The sequence below is a fragment of the Sylvia atricapilla genome, chromosome 3 (genome assembly GCF_009819655.1).
Source record: "Sylvia atricapilla isolate bSylAtr1 chromosome 3, bSylAtr1.pri, whole genome shotgun sequence".
In the NCBI taxonomy this organism is placed as follows: Eukaryota; Metazoa; Chordata; class Aves; order Passeriformes; family Sylviidae; genus Sylvia; species Sylvia atricapilla.
In genome coordinates, this window is record NC_089142.1 from 30,473,497 (window position 1) to 30,499,229 (window position 25,733).

Sequence of the window (25,733 nt, forward strand, 5' to 3'; positions counted from 1 at the left end):
GTGTGCTCTATAACAGAAGCCAGTGGGTAAGCAAAAGCTTTTTATAACTAACTGCCCCTAAGTTTAAATTTGACCAGTTTAGGGCAAACTGAAGCATTGCTTGTTTTTGTTTGAGCTGCCAGTCTGACCTAAATCAAACAGTGATATATAACTGTGTAACAAAACCCTAGTGTAGACAACTGTCAGTGGCAATGAGCAGATCAACAGAGTGCTGGGGAATGTAACAATCGTACAACAAGTAGAGTTGTGTGATCCGTTGTGCTTACCTGAAACCCAAGTCAAGTCCAACACAACAAATAGCTTAGCACTTAGCGAGCATGAACGGGATAGCAGTTTAGCTCTATTCTCTCTAGCTGTGCTAATTTTCCAATTACTCATGACCCATTTTTATTCTTTATGTGCAGAGAAATGTTCAGAGTAGGCTTGAAATACATGGTATAGTTATAGCAGTCACTGGCTATAGGGCTGAAAGTTTTCTCCATTTCTTATCTGCCCATGCTCCACAGTTTCTTATCTATATACTATACTGATACACACTTCTGGGGCTGTAGGGCTATGCTGCAAACAAGGCCACTGAAATGAGCTGCAATAGTTGTAAACCCCTCTCCAGAAAGCACTGTATAGCACAGGTGCAGAATAGGGTTGGAGGGCTGTGGATTGCAGAGCTGGGTGGTACTGAATGGAGAGTGGGAGAGGGAGCCATCACACAGTAAAACTGCTCCCTGTTCAGGTACAATAGTTAGTGTTCGGGCATCAAGAAAGACCACGTTTGATAAAAGAATGTAGGATTTGAAGCGGTGTTTTGGGGAAACAAGAGTGTATATTACAATGAAAATTAGTGGCTGCAGAATACTTTTGAAAATCATGACCTTGTTTAGATGCTGGTAAGAGACGACTCTTGAAATTATGTCTGAATGGGCTAATATGTGTTTAAGTTTTCTGCTACCTGGGAGCTTGCTGATACCTAGTTTATAATAATACCTAACACTTGATTTCTAAATGTTGAACCATGAAAATCTTCTACATGCTACCTGCAGTGTAGTATATCCGGTTTGGAAATGAAACGATGAAAACATCTCTGAGTGCATGGATACACGTGTAAGAAATGAAACTTGTATGTTGTTATAGAATGGAATTTAACCATTTCTGTTCCTCCATTTCTTATCTGTTCTAAATCTATTCAGGACAGAAGGAACCCTGATGTGACAATCCATTTATTCTCTTACTTTCTGCTGTAGAATTCCTTTATTGGCATTTTTGTAGAAGAAGAAATCAAATACATATACCAAAGTATCTTAAACTAGCAAGCCCCTAGGAGAAGAAAGGGAAGATGGGAGTCTACAATACTGTTGCACAACTGGGCAAAATCTGTTACATTTGCAAGGATTTTCACTAATGAACTTTTGGGCTACATTCACGCTAATGAATTGAACAGTGCCAGCAAATGTTCTTGGGACTGGAAATTTATTGTCTCTACCCTCAAGCTGACCTTGGCACGGTTTTGCCCTGGCTACAGTGCTCTCTTGAACAATTTGTGGTGCAGTTTGGGGGTTAGCATGGACCATATCTGATAGGAAGTTGGGATGCAATCGCCTTGTTTTGGAGACTGAGAGAGCTGATTAGTATTGATAGGTGTGATGGAGTGCCAGTTTGGCACAGTGACAGGGAATGGAGATGTGTACTATGTGTAGCTTTGCCATCCGAGACTGAGGTTCTTGGGATGTAGTGTTACTTGTAAGCTCTTTTCCCCAATCACCAAGAAAAGGAGTGGCAGTGACTGTTCATCTTCCCTGGCTGTTTCTCATATGTAACAAGGAGTTACTCAAACCAACAGCAAACATCTCCCAAACTTTGCGTTATCATGCACCTTTTGCAGGTGAGGAGCTGCCAAGACTTTGCAACTATCAGTTGGTTGCTGTACTATCACACTCATTCCCTAGTCTACAGAGGTGGCATCCTCTCTTCTGTCACCACAAAGACTGGTGCTCAAAAAAAAAAAAAAAAAAAACCAAAATCAGCAGAGGTATGAAAATCTAGAAAAGCAAATGTAAAAGATGTGAAAAGACTGCTTGGCACACAATTAGAGCACAGTGTTTATGCACATTAATGAACATTATGCACATATCTGATTTTCATAAGAACATAGCGTGATGCCTCTGTTTAGCACTGTAACTGATTGCATTTGGCTGTGTACCACAATGCAGAGGGTGCCCCTCCAGCACCCCTGAAGAGGCACACATCAAGAATTAGGTATTATTTCTAAACGTATTAGACTTGTCCTGCAATGAAAGAATTTGGGCAAATCAAACGTTAGATATGAACATCAAACATTAGATATGCCTAGTCTATGCAGTTAAAATGAACATACTAAAGCAACCCAAGTTGCTTCAGTGTACTTTTTGAACTCTGAAGGTAGGTTAAGATTTATAAGTAGGTATGACCTTATTTTGCAAATATTAGGCACAGAGGACAGTCCAGCCCGAGCTGCATTACCAATCGGTTCACGTCTAAGTAGCTACGAGGCTCCTTGAATTTCTGCCCTCGTCCTTCTCCCTGTTCAGACCCAGAACCGTTCCCGACTCTCCTCCCAGCCCGAGCCCAGGCTAGCGCGCCTCTGCCCGCTCTCCAGGTCTCTCTCTCCAAGTCGATAACCGGGCAGCTCTCCACAACAGGCTGCCGCTCTGCTCGGAGCTGCAGGCAGAAAACATTGCTTTCGATGCTGCTTTTGTACGGTGTTGTGTTCTGGGAATCCCAAGCGTTTCCCAGCGGCATCAGCCCCAGGATGTGGGAGCGAAGGCTGAGGAGAGGTGACACACCCGCGGGGATCTCTGTGCGGACAGATGTGTTGCCGCCGGGCCGCCCACCCCGGGCCGGCCCCGGGAACGCCCCGCGGGCGCTCCTGCGGCCGCCGCCGGCGGAGCGCGCCTGGCGCTGGGGCAGCGGCGGCCTCTCCCTTCCCTCCCCCGCCCGCCAAGGCGCCTCCCGCCCGGCCGCAGCCCCGGCCCCGGCCCTGCGCACAGCGGCGGGCTCACTGGGCAGCGCGCACGGAGAGCCATGGCGCGGTCCGGCCGCGATGTCCGCTTCTTCTTCCTCCTCCTCCTCCTCTGCAGCTCCGCGGCGGCGGGGTACGCGGGGCTGGGGCGGGCGGGGGCGCGGGGCTGCTCACCTTCCTTCCCTCCCGCCCGGCACGGGGGCTGCCTGGGCAGCGCAGCGCTCCCCGGGCCCCGGCGCCCGCCCGGCAGGCGCTGCCCCGCACCGCCCTGTGCGCCCGCGGCGGCCGGGGCAGGGAGAGCATCGCCGCCGCCCTCCGCAGCGGAGAGCTGCCGGAGAGCCTGGAAACGTGCGGACGCCGTTCCGTTTTTTTTTTTAGAGAGTGTGTTTCATTCCCTGCCCTTTCTCCCTCTACTCTTTTGGACTTTCCAGACCTACGTTCCTTGTGGCAGCTCCCTGGAACATCAGGCCTGGAGCAAACTTGACTGTTGGGGTAGCTCTGCTGCCGGACAGCCCAGCACAGGTCACGGTGAAGGGAGAAGTGATCAGAGATAATGAGACCATCTTGAGCAGGGAAATGGTCTTTGAGAAAGGTAAGAAAAAGAATGGACTTGGTTTGGAAGTATTTCAGTTTGCCTTCTCACAAAAATATTTTGTTCCTCCCAAAATATCACAGCTTCTAAATGGTACTAAAATAGGAAATTTATTTTACCAAGTAGGAGTCGCTGTGGGAAAATAGTCTTGTACACTGCTGGCTCTGTTTGGAGTTGGCAACTGAGCTGGATGTGAGTGATTGCATGGGTGTGCTAACTGTCTGTAAACTCTGAAAATAATCAAATAGTAGTAAAGTGTGATGGATGTGGGATTTCTGGGGAACCAGGAAGTACTCTGGTCCGTGTAGTGGGGCCGCTGGAGAAGTAGAGGAAGAGTTGCTTACTGGTAGCTTGTTAAGGTGCAAAGTGGAAGCATGCGAGAGAACGGAATGGGTGAAACAAACAAGGCAATACGGCAACTGGAGCTGCTTCTTCATGCCCTAAGAAAGTAAAGATCTGAGGACCATAGGAAAATGAAGATGACTGTGTCAGACATTGGAAGCTCTGTGCATTTGAAGAAACAAGAATTTTTTAAGGATCAGGAACTGAATTTGGAGAGGTTGGGGATGGAAGATAGGTAAACATGAGAGGACACTGATTTAATCTATGCCACCAGGCAGGGATAGTGGATGTAGTGGGAGTTCTGAAGAGCTGAGATATCCTGGCCAATGTTCCTTTTCAGAAAGGTCACCCAGCAACAGAAGCATAGAAATGTCCTACTTGAGCTACCTGAGATTTGCCCTCATGAGAAGAAAAAAAAAAAAAAAAGTATGGATAGTGCAGCTCTCACATTGCTTTTACTATAAGGCCATATAAGTGAGATCTAAACTCTGGCTTTTTGTTTTTTAAAAGTAGAGAATGTGAGGGCAGTGTGAGGAACTGAAAAACCTACCCTGCTATAATGCTCTTTCTCTTCTGCTTGTGTCATTCTGTTAATGTCTTACATTTAATGTAGATGCCTTAATTGGAACCATCACACCTTCGTTTCAAAGCCTTCACAGCCTGTAGAGAAGATTGAGGCTTTGAGTGTGGTGAAGTGCATTTGAGCAGATAAAAAAGTTTTGATATAGAACCAAAACAAACCTAAACCAGTCAGCTTTTGTTGTTTTCTTTTGAAAGTCAATTTTTTAAAAAGAAAATAAATTGTTTTCTTCTTTTCTCCCTCTAAATATACTGGGTTTTATTTCCTGCTTCTGTTCTGCTATGACATGGAGTTCAGTGAGCCTTGCATGAGTTTCAGCCTGTCAGTTTCTGTCCTTCTCAATATTAAAAGCCAAACAAGCAACTGGTAATTCCAGGCTTGTGAAAATATGTGGCTCTCTATCTTCTGAGCACACAGAATCATGCTTGACACTGGGAGGTGCTGAAGTTGGAGTGAATGGTGGGTTATCAGGAACAGGTATGGCACTAGATTGGACTGGATATGGAGAGGAAAAAGGACAAATGCTGTAGTGAATTACTAACTTCTAATATTTTCCAGTCTTTTAAATATATCTTTAAATTTTCTATGCTTTTTTTACTCGATAAGTGAAACAAAAACCAAACAAACAAACAAACAAAATGTGCTGAGCATACCGTGTATTTCCTCTAGCAAAATTCTTAGCGTTTAATATGTGGCCATCAATTTTTTTCTAGTCAGGTTATATAATCTGTTAGTAATTTGTTTTTTGTGAACAAATATGTAAGCAAAACTCTTAAGGGCCAGGAAAGGGAACTGCCCTGTAAAAGAGGATGTGGTCTTAAAGACATGTATCCAAAGGTGCTACAGGTGTGGATCAGTTCTGACTCAAAATGAAAGCAAGTTGTCAGAGAGAAGCAAATGCATATTGCCACAACGAGAACATAAATGTTTAACATTTTCATTGAAGAACTCAACGATCTTAAGATAAAGTATGAAGTGGTATTGTTATAGCTGAGCTTAGTCTGTGACTGAAGGAGGACCAGAGGCTTTATCAAACGAGCTGTAGCAGTTGAGGGAAAAAACCCAAGCATATCTCCAGGCATGCAAAATCTTCTTTAAATTGCATAATTGCTGCATATATTAGTGCCCAGAAAATGCTGGTTTATCTGTCACTGAATACCTACCTTGGTTAGACTGCACATTCAGTGGCACTGTTGCCTAAGCTGGCTCAATTGTGCTCATCAATTCCTTGCATGGTGACAGCAAAAGCAGGAGATTAACTGCTCTGAGAAACTGATCCGACTGAAAAATTAGGTTTTAATTTTGTTTGAATTTTTTTTTTAGGCAGACAGGTCTCCTGGTTCAATGTGCAAATGTTTATGCTGATGGAATCAGTTGGAAATTGGATGCTGGAGACATAAGAGAGGCTGAGGACACAGTTTTTATTTGGAATGTTTAATCTGACAGGCCAAGTTCATTCAAGTACTAAAGTGTAAAAGGTATTATGTACCTGTCTGTCGAATGCTTCTGCAATTGCCTTAAATTAATGATTCAGCCTGGTTCTCTAGCAACAGCTCAATATGATACATATAGTGATCTAAGTTTCTGAGTTAGCTCCATGAGAGGACCTTATTGTATTCGAGGCAAGGTTTTTTAAAATTTCTATAATATAATTCTTGTTTTGTATATGAAATAGAGTGTTTGTCCTCTGATGGTTGATAAAACATTTACTGGAAGTGGAATTTTGATATCTGAGTGATTCTTGGACAATTGTCTGTTAGAGAAACACTTCAGCAGTGGAGGTTAATTCCCATCATTATTGTGCTTTTTATATAACTAAGGGAAAATGAATATTAGTAAGTGGCTAGTGGGTATTTGGAGTGAAAGAGAAAGTGTGCACGCACATGTATTTAAAGATATTTTGAGCTTGGCACAATATTCCAGAATCTAAATGTACTATATGAGAAGAGAGATTGTTTGTAACCAATATTTTGGTGCAGAAATTAAGTTAGTTACATTTAATATAGTGGAAAAAAACCAAGTTAATGTTGCAAGGGGGAGATTGCTGCTACAGGTAAACTTTGTGTGAGCAAGCACAACCCAAAGAAATAGAATGCGTCACCAGGAGAGAAAAGGTTTCCATTGCCTAGAGCAGGTGCCAGGAAAACACAAAGCACTAATTAAAGCCGTTTTTGTGCACTGTACCAAGCCTTGACACACTTTCTGTGGAGATGCAGTATCAGAAAGATCCTCATCCTGATTGAATATGGCTGCAGAGAGTAATAGTGGCTTGTGTGCAATTGGAGCTGTTGGGTTTTCTGTGTAAACAACAGTATAAAAGAAATTATGGGAATAACAGATGGGCAAGTTAAATTCCTTGCACAAATAGCTTGATCTTTAGTGATTGCAATGAAGGGTGACTCTTGCCATGTGTATTTATCCAGTCATTGATAATAAAGATGTAGTATGACTTGGCAGGAGGAGGTGTTTTTTTACAGGGTTTGCTACCCTGTGGTGTGTGTTAGTGTATGAGAAACCTTATACCTTAATTGTGAGAAGTTCTGGAAAGTATTTTCTGTGTTGGTGCTAGAATGATTTGGAAAGAATAAGTAGCATATAGGTTGGAAAAAAGAAAGTTTGTTTTCAGAAAAGCTTCTATGTGTAATGAGGTGTCATCATTTGCCCAACAGTATGAATGTTAGAATTCTAAAGAAAAAGATTCGTTTATTAAAGCTTTTGCTATGTAAGGTACAACGTAATCTAATTAAGGCATGGTGAATAAGAATTTTGTGAATTTACTGAAGAATTAGGTTTACAGTAACATGCATAGTTTGTAAATTACTTGTGCATGTTAATTAACTTATGCTGCTCTTCTGTATTTCCAGAGGAGTACACTTACTTGTTAACAGAGGTTACTGAGCTAGGGCATGGTAAATACTCAGCTAGGATTTGTGAGGCATGATAGTTTGTGAGAATGTTTGTCAAGCTCAGACATGTAGTGATCATCCATAGAGACAATGGAAAATCTCCTTTTACCAGAAGGAATGTTTTACATGCTTAATAATATGATTCTGACCACATCAGTATGAGAAACAGTTAGAAACTGAACAGTAAGTTGTAAAGTGGCACCTAAATGGTAATGAATGGCCTAAAACCATCTGTGCCCATTATTAACCTTGAGTTTTTCTGTACCTTATGTCAGGATAAAATGACTGAGTTATTGGTGACTCTGTTGTCTGTGCTGAAAATCTGTGGGGTGAAAGGTCTTGGGTTTCGTTCTCTCACCCGAGATTCAGGTGGTTGAGTCTTTTGCCCTCTGAAGGCCCTGAGCCAGATGCGAGAATGAAACGGAGTCTTCAAGGTCTTGTTTGTCTTGGTTTCTCGCGTTGTTTATTAATTCTTATCTTACAACCTTCTCTGTGCCCAGCCGAGGTCTGTTCTGCTGCTCAGACACAGGATGACTCCCTCCTCGATGGGAGGTCGCTGTCCTCTTATACAGATACTTACGTGTGTGTTATTTACAGTTATGTGCCAATACCTATCACCTGTACGAACAGGGTCATCTCTACTCTGACCCAATCTCCTTGAACTACTTTGTGCCGTCATCACAGCAGGAGGTGGAGGCCACGGGAGAAGAAGAAGAACCCAGGACACCACCCTAAATCCTACATCTGATTCCCCATTCACCTCCATACTAAGAAACCTAAAACTACACCATTTTTCACCCCGTGATAAGCTACGCTACTGTTTTCACACCTTTGTGGTTTGTAATTCTTCTCTCAACGTTGGAAGTTTTTTCCATGGACTGAGATCAAAGCCAGGTCTTCCTAGGCTCTGTGCCAGGGTCTCCAACCCCCCTGGACCAGCTCCACACCCCCCTATCCAGGATTCAAACCGTCTTGTACAGATCTCAAACCCTCTTGCTCATGTCCCAAACCTCTCTGCTGAGGTCTGTGACTTTCCAGGGTATCCAAAGGACTGCCCTGGACTCCAACAAAAGATTTTGTTGGCAATTTAGTGGAGCATCTCCTTTCTGCTTAATTTTTTGACAATCCCTGAAAAGCCAAACAGTCAGAGAGCACGAATTGTAGCAGTGATATTGCATCCATACCCTCCATATCCAAAAGTATGTGTACCCATGCCTTATTATAAATAAGTTGTTAAATAGTCAGCACTTACACATCATCTACGAAAAATCCAAATAAAGAAAATTTTTTTGGGAAGGAGGTGTTTGGGCTGGACCCAGAGACAATTGAGCTGGTAGAGAAGAAGCCTCTTATTTTCATATTGCTGGAGTACATAGAAGAAAAAATCAAACCCAAAACCAGAAAAGAACAAAACCCGACATGTTTCTGTGCCTGTTGTTGAATCCGTCCTGCTAACAGGCCCATGAAGTTGTTTGCAGAAAAATGGAAGTAGTAGTACTTGAGCTTTATTTTACTGTTCGGGTGCTGTTTGAGATTCGAGGGAAAGAATCCTTCTGTGACTCAAGGTTTATGTGTTTGTACTTGGGGTTTTTCTGGTCACTGTGGTCTTTGTGGATATCCAGCCAAGCAGGGTGTGGCAGATGGAGCACTACAGGCTGTTTCACAGTACCTTCAGAAGGGTGGGTTGAAACAGAAATGTGGACAGTGGAGCAACTCATACAGACAAGGGAATATTACATGTCCCAGTGTGCAGTTCCCTGTTGCCACTGTGAACTGGAGGGGCTTGGCAGCTTTTAGGAAAGGGAGGAGAGAAGAGAAGAAAAGAAACTAAAGGTTGTGAACTAGGAAAAAAAGAAGTGATTACAATAAACAGGAATTGTTAGGTAACATGCTATCAGAAACAAGAAGGAAAGCAAAGGGTGAAAATTCCTGAGGGATTCATACTAAAAGGATAAGTTTTAACAGAGCAGAGAGGTGAGAAATGAAGTAACTAAGCATGATCTAAACTGGCCAGAAAACAACAGAAAAAAGGAAAACATTATGTAGAAACTGTAAATGAGATCAGATTACAGAGGAACTTAAAGAAGTAGTGTGGGTAATGGAGGACAAAACTGGTAATGCCAAACCATCAGTAGGAAAGAATGTGAAGGATAGTAAGGCAGGGTTTTTAAATGCCACATTGGTGGCAAGAAAGCTAGCAAAGGATGTGGCTTGCTACTCTGATGATTAATGATTCTGAGAGTCAGTAAGTGTTCAGTCTTCACTAAGTTCAACTAACTTGTGGAAAAGGCTTAAGAATTAAGATACAAAAGGGGAGGAACAGTTTAAGGAGTACTTGGATCAAGTAGGTATTTAGGCTTGATAAAATTGTCTGTAGAATAATTAGGGAATTGACTGAAATGAATTTAAAATCTGCTACTGAAGTTTTGAGAGCATGAGTGAACTGAGAGGTTCTGGAACATTGAAAACCTGCAAAAAAATGTGTTGCACTATGGGTTGGCAAGAGTTGTAGGTGGAGAAGAAGCAGGATTTTATTATATTTTGATTTTACGAAGCTTCTGATAGTCTGGCATGGCACTCTGACAAGCTAGCTGGGGAGGCAGGGACAGCATGAAATAGTTTGTGGCTGGGTGAAAAACGGTGTTCACCAAGTAAGTCTAAGTGGCTCGCTCTCAAACTGGAAATGAGCTGCCCTGAAACTGTGTTGCTTGGTATGACTGACGTGAGTGAAAAAGGGACAATGTTTATTAGATTAGTGGAGGGGTGGTAAGGACACTGAGAGAAAGGATTAAATTTTGGACTCATTTTGGCAATACCAGAAATGATTAGGGGGAAAACTGGAGTGTGATTTGCTAGAACTAGTGCATAGTTCTGCTTTTGTTGATTAATGAACGAATATTCCTTTATTGGATGGGAAACAAGGTGATGTAGTCTTGCAGAAAAAGAGGTGTGTGTGTATAGGGGGTGATGATTTAAATGTAGCAGTAGGTGTAGGCTTGTAAGTAATAACTGTGGTGCTCAAAAAAGAAGGTAAACATTGTACTCAGAGGTATACACAGAAGTATTTTCTGTACTCTGTGAGAAAGTATTCTAGTAATCTTCACAGCCTAATTAGGCATCCTGGGGAATGCTGTGCTTGATTTTTGGCACTCATCATGGAGCCCGTGAACCAACTGGAGAAATGCCAGGGAAAGCAGAGGGAAAGATCTCCCAGGAGACAAGTTCAAACCTGACAGAAGAAGATGGGCCTTCACATGACATGAAAATAAATTGCGGAACTCCATGTCCCAGTTGTTGTGGATGGAAAACACAATTGCACAAATTCGCAAGACAAAAGTCCACGAAGGATTGGCCCAGTGTAAAGACACACAGATTGCATAGGCTGGGAAGAGTCCCCAAGGAAGTATCACTGTGTACCTGTTCAGTTTTTACCCTTTTCAGATGTCTGTCCTTAACCATTGCTGGAAATGGGACCTTAGGCTAAACAGGCTTTGGTTTGGCCAGGGACTCTCTTCAACATTCTGGAAAGCATCTGAGGAGAGGCGGGAGGAACTGGGGTGAAGTATCAGGAGAATTGTGCTATACACCTGCTATGTAGTATTAGGTATGTTAAAAGTAACTTTAAAGAGAAAAGGGTGGGAAATAACAGGGGATAGGTCTAAGGTGATGTCCTCAGTGGTGTCTAGTTAGAAGGAGATCCAAGCTGAAGTATTGAGTTGCAGAAATACCTGCAGAGGCAGCAAGCAGTTGGGATATTCATGAGTTTCCAGTCATACAGGGGTGACTTCTCAGTGAGAGTGAGACTTCTCACTTCTCTTATGACTGCCAGCAATGGCAGTGTTTCTGGTTTCCATGCTATGCTATCCATGACTACCTGTTTGTGAAGGCAGAGTTGAGATCCTGTCAGCAGAGACTGAATAGCAAGTGTCAAGAAATGATGCTCGTTCACCTAGATTCACTGCAGTCCAAATAAGTATGTGCATGGAAAATATGGTTATAGTGACAGACCACTTCTTCAGCTTCCTGGAGGTATAGCTGTGAGGTCCAGGTGCTTATTTTGTATAGTTAGGGGTTTACATTGCCTTTTTTTACTGATGAAGGAAGTCTCTGGTATTATTTTTACATATTCAAATAATTTTATTGCCTCAGAAAAAATATGTGGCTTTGTCATCACAAACTTTAAATGTGTTCCAGAAAATGGGAGAAAACCAACGTGAGAACAAAGAGATTCTCCTTCGCTCCCTCTAAGCAGAAATTTCAATAGATTCTGAACATGTTATTTGCAATGAATAAGTTTGAGAGGTCACTTGACTTTGAAATTTTGCTCCAGTTACAGCATTTGATGTGATGAAGGTGATGTTAATACTGCCAAATGTCTGGCATTTACAGGCTTAGCTGTATTTTGTCCTACTGTGATTTTCCTGTGTTTTAAGTTGGAATAAAAACTGCAAGTGCTTTAAAGTGTCTTGATAGTGGCTTTGTCCGTGTTCATTTCATGGACATCAGAATGGATAGTGAAGGAGGCCAGTAGTGCCTTGAAAGCAGGATGTGGAGCTGTGTATGAGTTTCTGTGTTTTTATATAGTCACCAAGGGGATGAAGTGTATTTCATACTTACTTGTGTGAAAGGCTTAAGTCTGAGATTATTCTGAATTGTCTGTATAGTTTTACACACTGGATATGATGTCAAGAAATTTTCCTGTGTAGTATTCAAAAATTTCCTCCCTAAGTGCTGCAAATTATTGAGTCATGACAGTATAGTTGTTATGGTATGTTATGGTATGGCAGTGGTAATGTCATATGCATGACAAGGAGTTCATGGATGGCTCTCAGGTTTGTCTCAGGAAAAAGTTGAAAAGAGGCTGTACTTGAGTTTAAGCAATGATAATGCCTGGATAGATCTCAGATGGTCTCTGATTAAAAAGATTATGTAGTTTTGGAAATATGAAGCTGTTACGTTTCCCTACCCAGCGTGAAGTGTCTTAGATAAACCAGAGAGTGTTTTCTAAGTATTGTGTTCTTCCAACTGGCTGGTCTCTGACTATTCAGCTGTAAGTGGTAATAATATATAATCCATGGGGCTGGTTGGTTGACTCTAGAAGATTGAGTGAAGAATTAAATGTCTGAATTATGCTTTAAGTCTAAAAAGGACCAGTCAGCAGGAAACATGCTATTTGCTTGGGAAAGGGATCATGGATGTGGCAGCATAAGAGAAGAGCTGCCCAGCCATCAGCAGTATCTGTTGGTCTGAGGTGGTGGGAGACGGTGGTTCTGACAATGCTGACAATGTCTGAATCAATAGAAGGGACAAGCAGAGGAGTACCCCAATGCCTTCGCCATGTAAGGTAGAAAGATACAGAGAATGTTGTGGTCAGGGGGCAGAGAAGAGGAAGGACAGTGCCTATTCTGTTCAGACCTTCTGGTAAATCTGCATCTGTTCTGTCCTGGACAAGAGTGTTTCTGGATATGCTATGGTTTGGTTTCTCCCACTCCTCTGATCATAGAGATTAGGGAAAAACTTTTATATTTAGGTGGAGATAGTTTTTTTTCCTGGTTGTCAGGAAAATATCCCTACACTTCCCATTTCAGACTGAAGCTAGAACTTGCTAGCAACTGCAGAGTTTGGTAAAACATAGCTTTAATCACAAAAAACGTCTGTGCATTCTGCATTTCTTCTGTCCTCCAGGGCCGTGGTGCCCTGTCTCTTGACCAGACCCTTAGGTGATGAACTTTGGTCCAGTTTAGATTATTCCTCCTGTCCCCTTACATCTTTCTCCATTGGCAGCACTGCTACTTTGCCTCTCTCTCCTCATCTGATTTCTGAGAGGTTTTGGCCTCCAGGTTTGCAAAAAACAGCTGAAAAGGATAAGGGGTGGAGGAAATAGGGAGGAGGCTAGGAAGCAGCTGTAGACGGAAGTGTATGTCGTGCTGAGTTTAGGAGGCTTTTTGGAAAAAGTTCTACCCCTTTCCTACAGGCCTGTTGGCCTCATTTGGCTTTGGATGCCAGCCCGAATGCTGACGTCCCCTGGCAATCCTTGTTGTGTGTTTGAGTGCTGTATTGCCCCTCCTTCTGTCATCCCAGCCAAACTGAGCCATAACTTAACAGCAGTGGTTTAAGCTCTGTATTTTGGGCTATTTGTGTAAATAATCAATGCTAATTTGGGTGATAGCTTTAGCATGATAGAAGGAGTAGAGCATATTGAAAGCAAGCTGTGAACTCAACAGATTTGCTGGTCTTCTTTGAAGAATAAGTGCTTTTCAGTTCCTGGACAGCTTAGGCCTTGGTATTACTACTTCTTTTTTTTTTTTTTTTTTTTTTTTTTTTCTCCTTCTTTTCTTTTTTTTCTTTTTTTTCTTTTTTTTCCCTTTTTTTTCCCCTTTAAATACACAAATAGTATGTATAATAGAATAAAAATCTGGAAGGACGTTGAAGAACACTAATTTTTATTTATATGATGTAAGGTCTTGAAATTTTTGCCACTGCAAATAAAATGTTTTTCTGTAAACATATCTTAAGCATGGATATATGAACACAGCTGCCAGAGCAAAAATGTGGCACAATTTCAGTGAATCAATCTGAAGTGATTCCCAGTTGTATTTTTCTGTTCTCACACATTAATAAGAATGAGGACATAGGTAGAAAAGTTTAAGTAAGAAAATCTGTTTGTAGCAATACCTGCACATGAGCTAGTCAGTGCTGACTATGTAAATGAGAGACTGAAGTGCTGCTTTACTGATACATATTGGCACAAGCTCTTGTTCACTGTGCCAGGCCATACAGAACCTCTGTCCTTTTTTAGGGGTGGAAGCTGAAACATTTATGACTAGTCCTAGTGGTGTCATCTCAAGAAGGGGTAGCATAAGTTTCTGGGTTTGGGTCAGGCCCATGCAGTGGGAAGAATTTAATATGCCATTGTTTGTGTGGGTCTCCAAGTCTAAAAAAATTATGCATGTGTTTACACAGAACTTTTTTCATTTTCTTTATTGATAATAATACTGTTAGACTGACAAAAAATGGCAGGGTAGAAAAATACTTTAATATACTGCTGACATGTCACTCCCAGACTGTGTTTCATTCCTCTTCTGCTGGACAATCCTAAATGCCAAGGATTCTGAGGAAAAGGAGGCAGGACAGTGTGGCATTTGTTTCTATTTCCTTCTATTTTCTCATTGCAGTAGTTATTGAATCAATATAGTACAAGCCTCAGGAATTCTGTGAAAGAAGTGATTTTGCAAATGACGAGGAGAGAGATTTTTTTCTCAAAGGCTCATGTGACTTCTGTTGGGAATTTTGGTAGTTTGTTTTCCTTCAAGATTAGTTTGGAACAGTCCACTGAATTTTTCATGTCTCCGCTTAAAACAAAGTTGTGATTTCCAGCTGGGAGTATTTCCTAATCTCTTGAGGTAGCAGGGATCCATGGTATTGTCTGCTTGCTCCCTGCTGTGTCTCACTCCAGTTGTGCTGGTGACTGCTGCTGTGGAGAGGACACGGAATGAGTCAGGAGGAACGTTCTGTGGTTTGCAGTGCTTGGTGTAGGTAGCTTAGCTGTTCTGGGCTCCTTTCTAAACCTACTTCTTCTGCATGGAGTTAGTTACCTGTATTTCATAACTGAAGGGGCTCTTTGCAGGAATGTGTTGAAGAAGACCGGAGACTGTTGCCGTTTCTGGGGATGGTAGATGCCAGGCTTGACTGATCTCCTGAAAGCGCTACACGCTGCATTTGGGTAAAAGTCAGCTGCATGACAGGAGGGCTTGCAGCAGAGCAGTGATATGTGCTAGCTGTTGGACCATGGTTAATTCCTTATAAACCTGAAATTGCTGTATGATTAAATAACTTTAATTCATTAAGCGAACAGAAAATTTTCCGCTATTCAGCATTGACATAAAGGTAACATTTTGCCTATAGCTCTTGCTTGAGTACATCCAAAGTCATCCCTAGGCATAGCTGAGCAGAGCTCCGTGGAGTTGACTGCAGCTTGATAGTCTCTGAGTATATGGGAAATTCTTGCATGACCGGGGAATCCACTGCAATGCTAAAGAATTTCAGATCTGCCCAGGCTGCTTAATTCCTAGCAAAATAGTTGCATAGTGACATAAATTGGAAGATTACCTCATGCCTTGGAGTCTCTTTTATGATTCTCACTGGCTGGGAATTAGGCAGTGCTCCGGGCTTTATCACAGCATCCAGGGAGGCTGTGGCACCATAGCACTGCCTCAGAACGTAAATCCTTTCTGAGTTGCACAAATGCAACTTGCAACTGTGATATCAATCTCCCTCCTCCCCAAGTCTTACCCCATCTGCATTACATTTTTACCTAGCTCAGACCTGATATTAGATCTCCCAGGCTTGGGAACCGGAAAGAAACCCTGCCATAAGATTTCTGGTTTTTTGCATGCCACTTGTTCTCAAAACAGGTGGAGGCAAGCAGGCACTGCCCTGATGAGAAAGCTTTGAAGTGCTGCCCTGTTAAGGTTGCTTTGCAAGCTGGTAAATGCTGCACAGGGCTATGTGCAGCAGTTCCCTTTGTCACTCTGCCCTTGTGATGTGTGGGTACCAAAGTGTTTGCACTGACAGGTAAAAATGGAAATAGAATCCCGTGGTGTGGGCTATGGTACAAATATCAGATATGTGCTTGGTGCCTCCCAGTGTACTGAAGTCACTCCTGTAGCCATTGCTGTAATTAGCTGTGTGGATTAGATTAAAGCTAGCATAGCAGAATTTAACCATGTGCATATCCACTCAGACACGTGTGGTAAATGGTTTCTATTCCTTGTTAATAATCAATTATCAGAAGTGTAATTTTTTTTTTTCCCTCTGGTATTATGCGTTGTGGTTGTACAGACCCTAGCTTTAGCGCAGCCTTATTTCATAGAGGGAAAGAAACAAGAGAAGGGTCAGGGTTTTAGTGTAGAACTGAGAGAAATTTCAGAAGGAAACTTTGTAGCATCTCTGTTGCTAGTTACCATGCATCTTCCTCTATAGTGAAATATAATGCCCTAAGAAAAATTCTTCCTACTTAATGGTAACTCACTCTGTCCTGAGTTAGGAAGACACATATAAGTTTTCTTTAGCCAAAATTATGTGTCTTGGTGCAATTGTTTGAGCATGAGGTTATTTGGGTAGATGTTGGGAGTAAATACATAAGTGCATCTAGAGGTGCTTACGTCACCTATGGATCAGGTACTTGCAGGGGTTTGTAGTGCCTCTCCTGTGTGCCAAGCAACCTTGGCCAAGTGTGGGGACTCCCCACCATTGTGAATTGGGGAAGTTTCTCCTCTCCACTGGCTACTGAGAAAAGTATTTTGCCAGACACTCCTGTCTGGAAAACCTCAAAGGCCAGTGGGGTTGCTCAGAGTTGATGACTGCAAGAGATGTTTCTCAAGTGGAGAGAGGGATGATATGAAAAAAAAAGTAGATTTAACAGCAACATGAACATGTTGTGGAAAGAACTGTTTTCCTTAGGCCTAGTACTGCCCATGCCTGTTAGGGTTTTGAATACCAGAATGAAGTACTGGAGAGTGCTACCCACAGACTTCATCTGTGGGCTATGAGTAATTTAGTTTAACCCAGTTTATAATCTGAATAAATGATATTATTCTGGATAACATTTTTCCTTTAGTGCACTGGCAGCAGTCAGGACAACCTGTATTCAGTTCATTGAGATTCCATCTGTTTGCCATTGTCAAAGAAAAGAATTCATTGTCTTCTAAAACTACATTTACTGAAGTTCGAAGGCTGAGTAATTGATTCATCTTGGAATGCCTTTAGGTCCAGGATCAAAAAGGACATAAATAAATAATTTTTTTTCTTATTCTGTGAAACAATTGAGTAAAAGATAGGTATAAACCCGTGGTTTTTTAGGAGATACAAAAAGGTCTAACGGAATAGAATCAGCAGAAGCAAACACAAGTCAGCAGTGTGCCTTGGCAGCCAAAAGGGCACCCACATACTTGGGGTGCATCAAGCACAGCATCACCAGGTGATTAAGAGAGGTGATTATCCCACTGCATTCAGCTTTGTTGCTGCCTCACCTTGAGTATTCTGTGCCCTTCTGGACCCCCCACTTTTAGAAGGTCCTTCAGTGCATCTAGGGAGGGCCACAAAACTGGCAACAGGGCTCAGAGGCATGTCCTGTGAGGAGCAGCTGAAGGCTTTTGGTTTCTTTTTGTTTTTTTTTTTTAGTCTGGCTGAGGGGCATTGCCATTGCTATCCCAGCTTTCTGAGGAGGGGAAGTGGACACAGAAGTGTGATCTTTTCTGCCTGATATCCAGTGGTAGGAGGTGTGGGAATGCTCGAGAGCTGCAGCAGGGGAGCTTCAGGCTGGACATTAGGAAGCATTTCTTTACTGAGAGGGTGGTCCACCACTTGAACAGGTTTCCTAGAGATGTAATTGATGTCTAAAACCTGTCAGTGTTTAAGAGGATTTTGGACAATGCCATTAATAACATACTTTAACTTTTGGTGAGCTCTGAGGTGATCAGGTCCCTTCCAACTGGAATGTTCTGTTCTATTCTGTTCTATTCTGTTTTGTTCTATTCTATAATTCATGATGTAATTAAGAGCTGTGACACTAATGGCTTCATTATGTAATGATATCTAAGAGTTTAACAGGACATTTATCTGGATTCTAAAAATACTTGAGTCCACATTATCTAAACTACTTAAAGCACTAAGTTATATTAGCCCAAATATATTATATGTTAGTTACTTTTTCCCATGGTGACATAATTCCGTGAGGTTAATTCTGGGTACTCCTTTGCTTAAGAGTGATAAATCCTGTGCATAGTTTCAAAAATTTTAGTCTTTATCTGAGCTGCAGAATCAATGGAAAATAATAACTTGGGTGGCATAGAGGGTTGAATGGATCAAGAAAGTGTTTCAGCCTCTGTGAATGTAAAGAAAAATGTTCAAGCAGAGAACATGAACAGCAACCCCCACCAAACAGAGAAGTTATGTTGCTCTAGGTTGGCGTTCATACTTTTGCAGCTCTGTAAAAGGTATCTCACCTTTTCCATCCACCATGTAAGGGGAGGAGCACTGCTCTTCGAAGATAATGTTGATGTTTTGGTAAGTTTATGATAGTTAATCTCACAGATTTCTGACAATGTGATATTTCTTCTTTTTTCTTCAGGTACCTTTGGGGCTCTTGTTCTTCCAGTAGTAAGTATTTTTTTCCTTCCCTCCTTCCTCAGAAAATGTTGATTCCCTGTGACTTACCACCTGTTGGTGTTGATGATACATTTTGCATGTGATCCCAGTTGTTCTTAAAGTCTCAGATAAGTGTGTATTTACTAACCAATAAATTAAGGGTTTTTCATTCAAATGCTCTGCACCTTGTTGGAAGTAATTGTAGGACTTGGAAGCTGATTTCCAGCATCAACACAACTATCATTACACCTTGAACACAGAAATTTGTTTTGTGGCTTTTTTTATTGGCTGATATCTACATCTGTATTTTAGACACACCAGGAAGGCTAATAATAGCTGAAAAAAATTGTGCAAAGCAACAATTGAGAAATACTAAAACAAAGATATATTTATATACAATCTCTTCGAGGGTTTGGAAATGCATATTCAGTGAAAGTACATAAAAAACCAAAAGCGTATCTTGAATTGTGTGTTGTGTATGAATCCTGAATTTATGATCCTGGATATTCATCTTGAAAACCCAGTGTAAAGAATTATGTCTTTATATCAGGAAAAAAGTTTTACCAAAGTCATCCGTACATCTGGGTATCCCTTAATCCTGTGGGTTTAAGTTCTGATCTCAAATAAACTGTGTCTGATTGAATAATCTGGAGGTATTTGATACATGGATAATCAGTGACAATAAGCAGCTCAACATTATGAAGATTACTAGGTTAAAATGCATCTGTATGAACTATACTTTAGCAAATGTAGAAAATTGTGTTAGTTTAAAAAAAAATTAACAAGTTTCTTAATATAATCTGGCCAGGTCTTAAAATGTTCAAGCACCTAAAACTAGGCAGGGTACTTTCCTCCCTCTCTCGCTGCTATCTGAAGTGATCAAAACTAATTTTTTAACTGCAAGATTTTCTATTTGTTTGTGTAGCCACAGTAGACTTAGGTTTTGTCCAAAGTGTAATTTGCTGGTAGCAGAAAGCAGGTAATGAGTTTCTGGATTCAGCCTCATCTTTTCCAGAGGAAACAGTAGCTGCTTTGTCTGAGGTACTCGTGATGGTGGTTGGTGTAGTCAGAAGTACGTGAGATGGCCTTTTTCTCTCTTGTGTTAGGACTGCCAAAATGGGGATAGTAATACCATTCATTTGGGATGTTTTGACTAAGATAAAATATTTTCACAGCAAGTTCCTACTACTTGGTGTTAAAAGCTGCCTTGCTTTGGGTTTGACAAACAACCCTTTAGAGGAGGAGTTGGTGGAGCTGAGGTAGTCACTAATACTGTAGCAATTGTGGAAATGTTATGTTAGTGGAGTTTCTGGAGGAACAGATGTCTGAAACAGAAGGTGGGTTATGTTGCACCTCAGCTGTCCTAATACGCTGCCGTGGCAATGCAAACGTCATTGTCTCATCAAGAAAGGCAGTTTTTTGTCACCATGTTTGGGAAGGAAGGATCTTTTGAAATATAACAAGTATAAAAATCTAGGGAGGAACCCATGCTATCTATCATTTCTTGTGGTAGGAAAGGGATACAGGAAAACAGATGAGATCTCTAAAAGGCATTTACAGAAGACTTACATTTTTAAAGAAGAAATTGAAGGCAATACTTGCAAGCATGTTAAAATAATGCTGTAAGAGTACAATTCACTGCAATGATGAAACAAAGCAAGGTTCTTTCCCCCTCTTTTGATTTTGAAATATTACAATTTGTTGTAGCAAATCCTATGTGCTTTTTATGGCTTACAAGTTGTTTAAGAAATGGTAATAATCATAAATTAATATTTGAGGTAATGATGTGGTAGTATTTGACAGATGCAGTAGCTATGGTTGTTCCTCTAATTTAAGATATTACAGAATACTTGGCATGAAATTTGGAGAGTGTTGAAATATGTGAATCATATGTTCTTGGCAATGTGTTTACAAAAACCTGCAGGTGAAGAAAATGCAAAATCCGTTTCACCGTCAAACTTTGCATCTAAAATTTAATTCTATAAATCCAGATTTTAAACAGGAGATGTCTTCTTCCCATGTCATCATAGACCTGCTTATGGGTGAAAAAGAGCCTTTTTATTTTTCCCCCTTGATTTTTTTTTTCCTGGCTTGTTTTTAAAAACAGAAAGTCAACACAGAGGGGTGGAATTGTAGTTGGTTCCTCTTTATAGGTAAACGCACAGAGAAGGAAATGTATTGTCTACAGACATTTGCATCTATCTCATTTGTCACCCAGTGACATTTTGCCATGTTTGTGAATCTCTGTTACCTCACTGTGCACTGTTAAAATGAGCTTTGACAGCAGTACAGCCTTTCTTTATAGCACTTGGTAGGATACTTTTGAAGTGCTCTGCCTGGTGAGTTAACAGCTGTAATTTTCATTAGAGTGCAAGAGGAGTGCTTCAGTTCCATATGTTATGCTGAAAAATGCAAGCCTGTCTGCCTTTGTTGTCTTAACTTCAGAGGTTTTACTCCAGATTTACAGTTTTAACTCCAAACAGAAGTATGTAACTCTTAAGCTTTTCAGCAGGGCTGCTTGTTGGAACGAGCTGTGTGTGGTGTTAAAACCCTTCCCCTTCTTCAAAGAGACATTCTGGTGGTACAGAAGCCAGCATCTGGGCTGGGATGTCCCTGGGGTCAGTGGTGGCCTCTAAAGGCTCTGCTCAAGTAAAATTCCTTTTAAAAGACGTGCTGTGGCATTTCTGCTTTAAGCCTTTCAACCTCTGTGACTGGGATTCCTCCCAGCTAACTTTAGGAAATGAAGTGATGCATCTGAATTATGAGCTCTAGATTTCCTCTGTGAGCTGGAAAGACACAGAGAGAGAGAAAGGGAGAGAGAGAGAGAGAGAGAGAGAGAGAAGAAACCTGTGCATGATTACTCTGATCTTATGTGGTCTAAATTTCCTTGCCAGTGACATCTCTCTTCTGCCAGCACTGAAGGAGCCTTCAGTGTCTGTCCAAAATAAGTTAACCATATAAAATTTCTGTTTCTTTATTTCTTAATATTTTTAAAGAATAATTATTTTACTTTCTAAATGAGTCGCAGTATGTGCTGTAATTATGAATTATGAAAGTGAAATGAGACAAAATCAGTGAGGTTGCTATTGAAAAGCAGTACCTCACCTCATGAGAAATAAATTCTGTATTTGATCTTTCTACCCCATAGGACATAAAGCTAAAGACTGTAGAAAAACAAGACTGAAGTTCTCATACTGTCCTACTTCTCTTACTTACATGTACCTTCTTCAAATATTTTATTTTTGGAAAATTCATTGACAAAAAGTGATAAAGAAAAATATTAGCCCATTATGTAAAACCAAAGAAATTTCTAAATAACTGAAAAGAGGGAGCACAATCTACATATGTGTAAGACTGTGGATTGCATATGAATGCATAGATACTTATATTGTTGAAAACCTGATTACTACTTAAAATTAGATGGAAATGCTTTGAAAAGATGCTTCTGATAAGGCATTTTCTGGTAACTGTTGAAATAATACATAAAAGTCATGCGTAAAATGCCCTTTTTCTTTTTGAGAATTTACCTAAGTTAACAAGTTCAGGTATATATTGGTCCTTTATGTCAAATGTTTTTTAAGTAGTTGTGTCTTCAAGAATACTTTGGATACCTAACAGAGAGTCACTATTTGTTTTTAAGCTGCCTCTGAACAGTCCTCCTGGGAATTACGAATTACTGGTGGAGGGCCGTGCTGCTGGCCGTCACATCTTCTCTAACCGTACCAGCCTGATGTACGTGTCCAAGAGCACCTCCGTGTTCATCCAGACTGATAAATCTGTGTATAAACCAGGACAGGATGTGCTCTTCCGGATTGTCACTGTCTATCCTGATCTTAAACCCTACAAAGTGCCTCTGAATATATATATCCGAGTAAGTATCCACAGGAACATAGTTAGATGTTAGAATGTGTCATATGTTCCAAATTTGTGACAAATGCAGATCTTATGTATTGCTACCTAAATCTTGCTAGCAAGGCCACTCATATTTAACATGTAGCTTGACTTTTCTCCTAGGATCCTCGGAAGAAATTGATTCAGCAGTGGTTGATGGAGCAGGGTGACTTGGGTGTGGTTTCCCAAAAATTTCAGTTATCAATGAACCCTCCACTAGGAGACTGGTCCATAGAGGTGGAAGTGAATGTGAGTATTCACATTGCCAAATCACAGAGAGATTTATTTCTTTTGCTAGATGTGTATAAATTTGTGTTTATGCTGCTGAAACCAGTTATAAACATGGGTAATGAGATGAGCAAATCCTTCCCTCATGTCAACTATTGTGTAAGATACTATGCAAAGACAATATGCAAACCTCACAAGATTTTCAATAGTATATGGTTTTGTAGGGAAGGATACAAAAATCCATGTACATACTTTATCCTAAGCTCAGTGTTTTGATTCCAGAATAAAAATAGTATTAAAAAAATGAGGAGTTGTAATATTAATATAAAAGATAGATTTCACGGAGTAGAGGTTTTTTTCTTTTTAAGTGAATTGCTCTTAAGTTTATTTTGCAAGCAAATCCACAGAAATTTGTTGTACCACGCTGTGCAGCCAGTCAGTGTCTCAGGGGTTAAGGAACCAAGACTCTTTACAGATCTTTGCCTAGTTTTAGGTGTGTTTCAGCAACTCACAATGACTAATGAGTTACTGAGGAAAAAATAACTTTGTAAAATAGAAAGGATGACTAGTAATACAGAACTATTGCAAAACAAAACTGGAGGAGTCTCTGTTGCATGTTGCTATTGGTAGTAGTTTTCTCAGGCCAATCCTTTGAGCTGCTACACTCCTCATACAGCACAGAACATGTTTCAAAAATAGCTGGAGGTTTAGCTGTTCAAAACTCTGTATGTCAGGGTTATTCAGCCTGCTTTTAAGTACCTATAATTTGGGAACTGCATTTCCTATTTGGCTTGCAGTGGCTGTTCAGAGACATTTAGCAAGTATAAACAGGACTGCTTAATGTTACATAATGAAGGAGATGATGGGTAGAGAGGGGAAAAACTCATGTGATCATGTATTACTTGGGAGTAACATTTACCAGTACCAGTTATATGTTTGATAGATTTCTACAGGCTTAGGTATGTGAGGGTAGTGCTCAAGTGAGTGAGTGTCAGTACTGGATTCTTCAAACACTTTGTCATGTGGGTGTGGAGTGTTGCTGTTGTCTGTGTTGGGAAAAATGTATGAAGTTGTTCCTGTGCTCCTCCCTGTGCTTTGCCACTCCTTTCCATCCCCTGAACTGCTGTTCAGTAGCCTCTCAGTCAGGCTGAAGCAGCTGTAGTCAGGCTGAGGTCTAAAGTGCGGTGGGAAGTGACCCAAACTTAAAAGCATCTGTGTGTTTTTCTTTGCCTAGACCAGACCAGCTTACTGATCCAGCTGACAAGCCATGCCCACTCACAGCTATTGTAGGTGCTTTTCAGCAGTTGGAGAAATGTGGCTTAGACATGGAAACAAAGACTGGTTGGTGGCAGTGGTGGGCTCCCTCAACAGATCCCATGCCAAGCCAAACAGTGTTTGTGAAATGTTGCTTGGGCTTTCTGCAAAGGCTTGAGTAATGCTGAAATTAGGAGATAATTGATGAAGGAATTATGGTAGCAGTTTTCAGGATCTGACTGAGTGCCACTCCCTCCTGAAACAAAACCAAAAAGAAAAAAAGAATTGTAAAGTGGAAAGAAAAATGTCTTCATTCATCTGAGTGAATGAAACAGCTGTGAGAAAAGTGAAGTGAAACCTTAATAGAGTGTAGTTGATAGTATTCTAAATTTTAGCTGTGCTACAGAACATTAATGATCTTGGAAAATACATGTCAGAGTGGGGATGTTTCTCAAGTCATGAGTAACAAGGAGAAAGTAAGTAGGGAATGTTTTGTTCCTGTCTATTTCAACATATGGCTAAAGGGCATCAGGTGAAGGAGGTAGAGAGTGATTTCAAAATGACTGAAACATCATACCTGAATTGCAGAGCATAGCAGTAGCAGTTACTGTGAATACTGAAAATTTAGGTGGGATCAAAAATGTCCGGACAAATTCACAATACACTCCATTGAGAACTGATAGTTAAAAAGGCCCTAGGTGTCAGCTTGAGTCACAGTGTCACTCCTGGTTGCCCTGGCTGATGCAGTTCCCTTGGTGTTCTCTATTACTTCATGGTTGTTTTTTTGGATATTACATTCTAACAGGCACAGATTGTTTGTGTTTGTAACTGAATACAAAGGAACCAAAGTTTTGATAAAAGGAGATCAGGCTACATAATTCTTTTGTACATTTAAACTTGAATTGAAAATTATAATAGAGGGAGAAAAAGAACATTATATCATACTTAAAAAAAAGTTTTAGACCTTAGTGTCCAGAAAAAAACCTGTCTATTCTTACAGTGCTTATCCTTTGGAAATGGAGCAGCAACCCCAGGTCTCACACAGAAATACTTATGTTTAGTTTCAGGCCCTTTTTTGTTTACACCTGCTGGGCTTTAATTTTCAAATTCCATGTTGAATATAATGAAAAGCAATATGCATTATTTCTACAGCATGTGGCTACACAGCATCTTCATTGGATAAGGATATCATATTCAAGATACATTAAGTGACTATTGAAATATTCACACTACTAGATTAGGTCTGCCAAGTGTGCTGTCTCACACACTTATTTTTGTGAAAGTGTGTCAGCCATTGGATTAATGAAATCCACAAGACACCTTGCAGAATGAAGGAAAAGAATTTTTCTGTTGGGAAACTCTACTTTATTCTCTTGGTTGCAGGGGAGTTTATGCCGGGAAATACAAGATCATATGGGTTGGGATTCAGTTTGAACATTGTTGTGTAGGGGGCTCTATGTTGATGATATAGTGGAGATTTAGCTGGTGCTCAGTGACTGCTAGTGAGTGACTAGATCATTCCTAATGGATGTTCCTAGCTACCACCTGGATATTCCTCTCTCTTCTGCAGCAGTTCTGCTGTTCAAGGGATGTGTTTTATTTTGTCATGTATAAAGTTGCATAGATGAATCACTCTTCCTGATAGTAGAAGTCACTGAGAACTTAGTTTTACTGCTAAGGAAGACTTAGTATATGACTGGGATTTTTAATAGATATGTCTTCCTATCCTTAATTAGTACTGCCAGCTCTGGCTCTGCATGGTATCCAGTGCAGCTTATGGAATACTGAGGCTTTAGGAAC

General features: G+C 40.8%; 1 protein-coding gene across 1 annotated transcript in view; it reads left to right on the top strand.

Annotated features, from left to right (window-relative positions):
- The first annotated feature begins 2,840 nt into the window (after positions 1-2,840).
- Positions 2,841-25,733, top strand: part of CD109 (CD109 molecule) — a 67,506-nt gene continuing 44,613 nt past the window's right edge. Inside the window, exons 1-5 of the mRNA XM_066314406.1 lie at positions 2,841-3,340; positions 3,424-3,584; positions 18,544-18,572; positions 22,201-22,431; positions 22,575-22,700. Coding sequence (XP_066170503.1) covers positions 2,841-3,340; positions 3,424-3,584; positions 18,544-18,572; positions 22,201-22,431; positions 22,575-22,700 — 1,047 coding nt within the window. The remainder of the gene's footprint in view (positions 3,341-3,423; positions 3,585-18,543; positions 18,573-22,200; positions 22,432-22,574; positions 22,701-25,733) is intronic.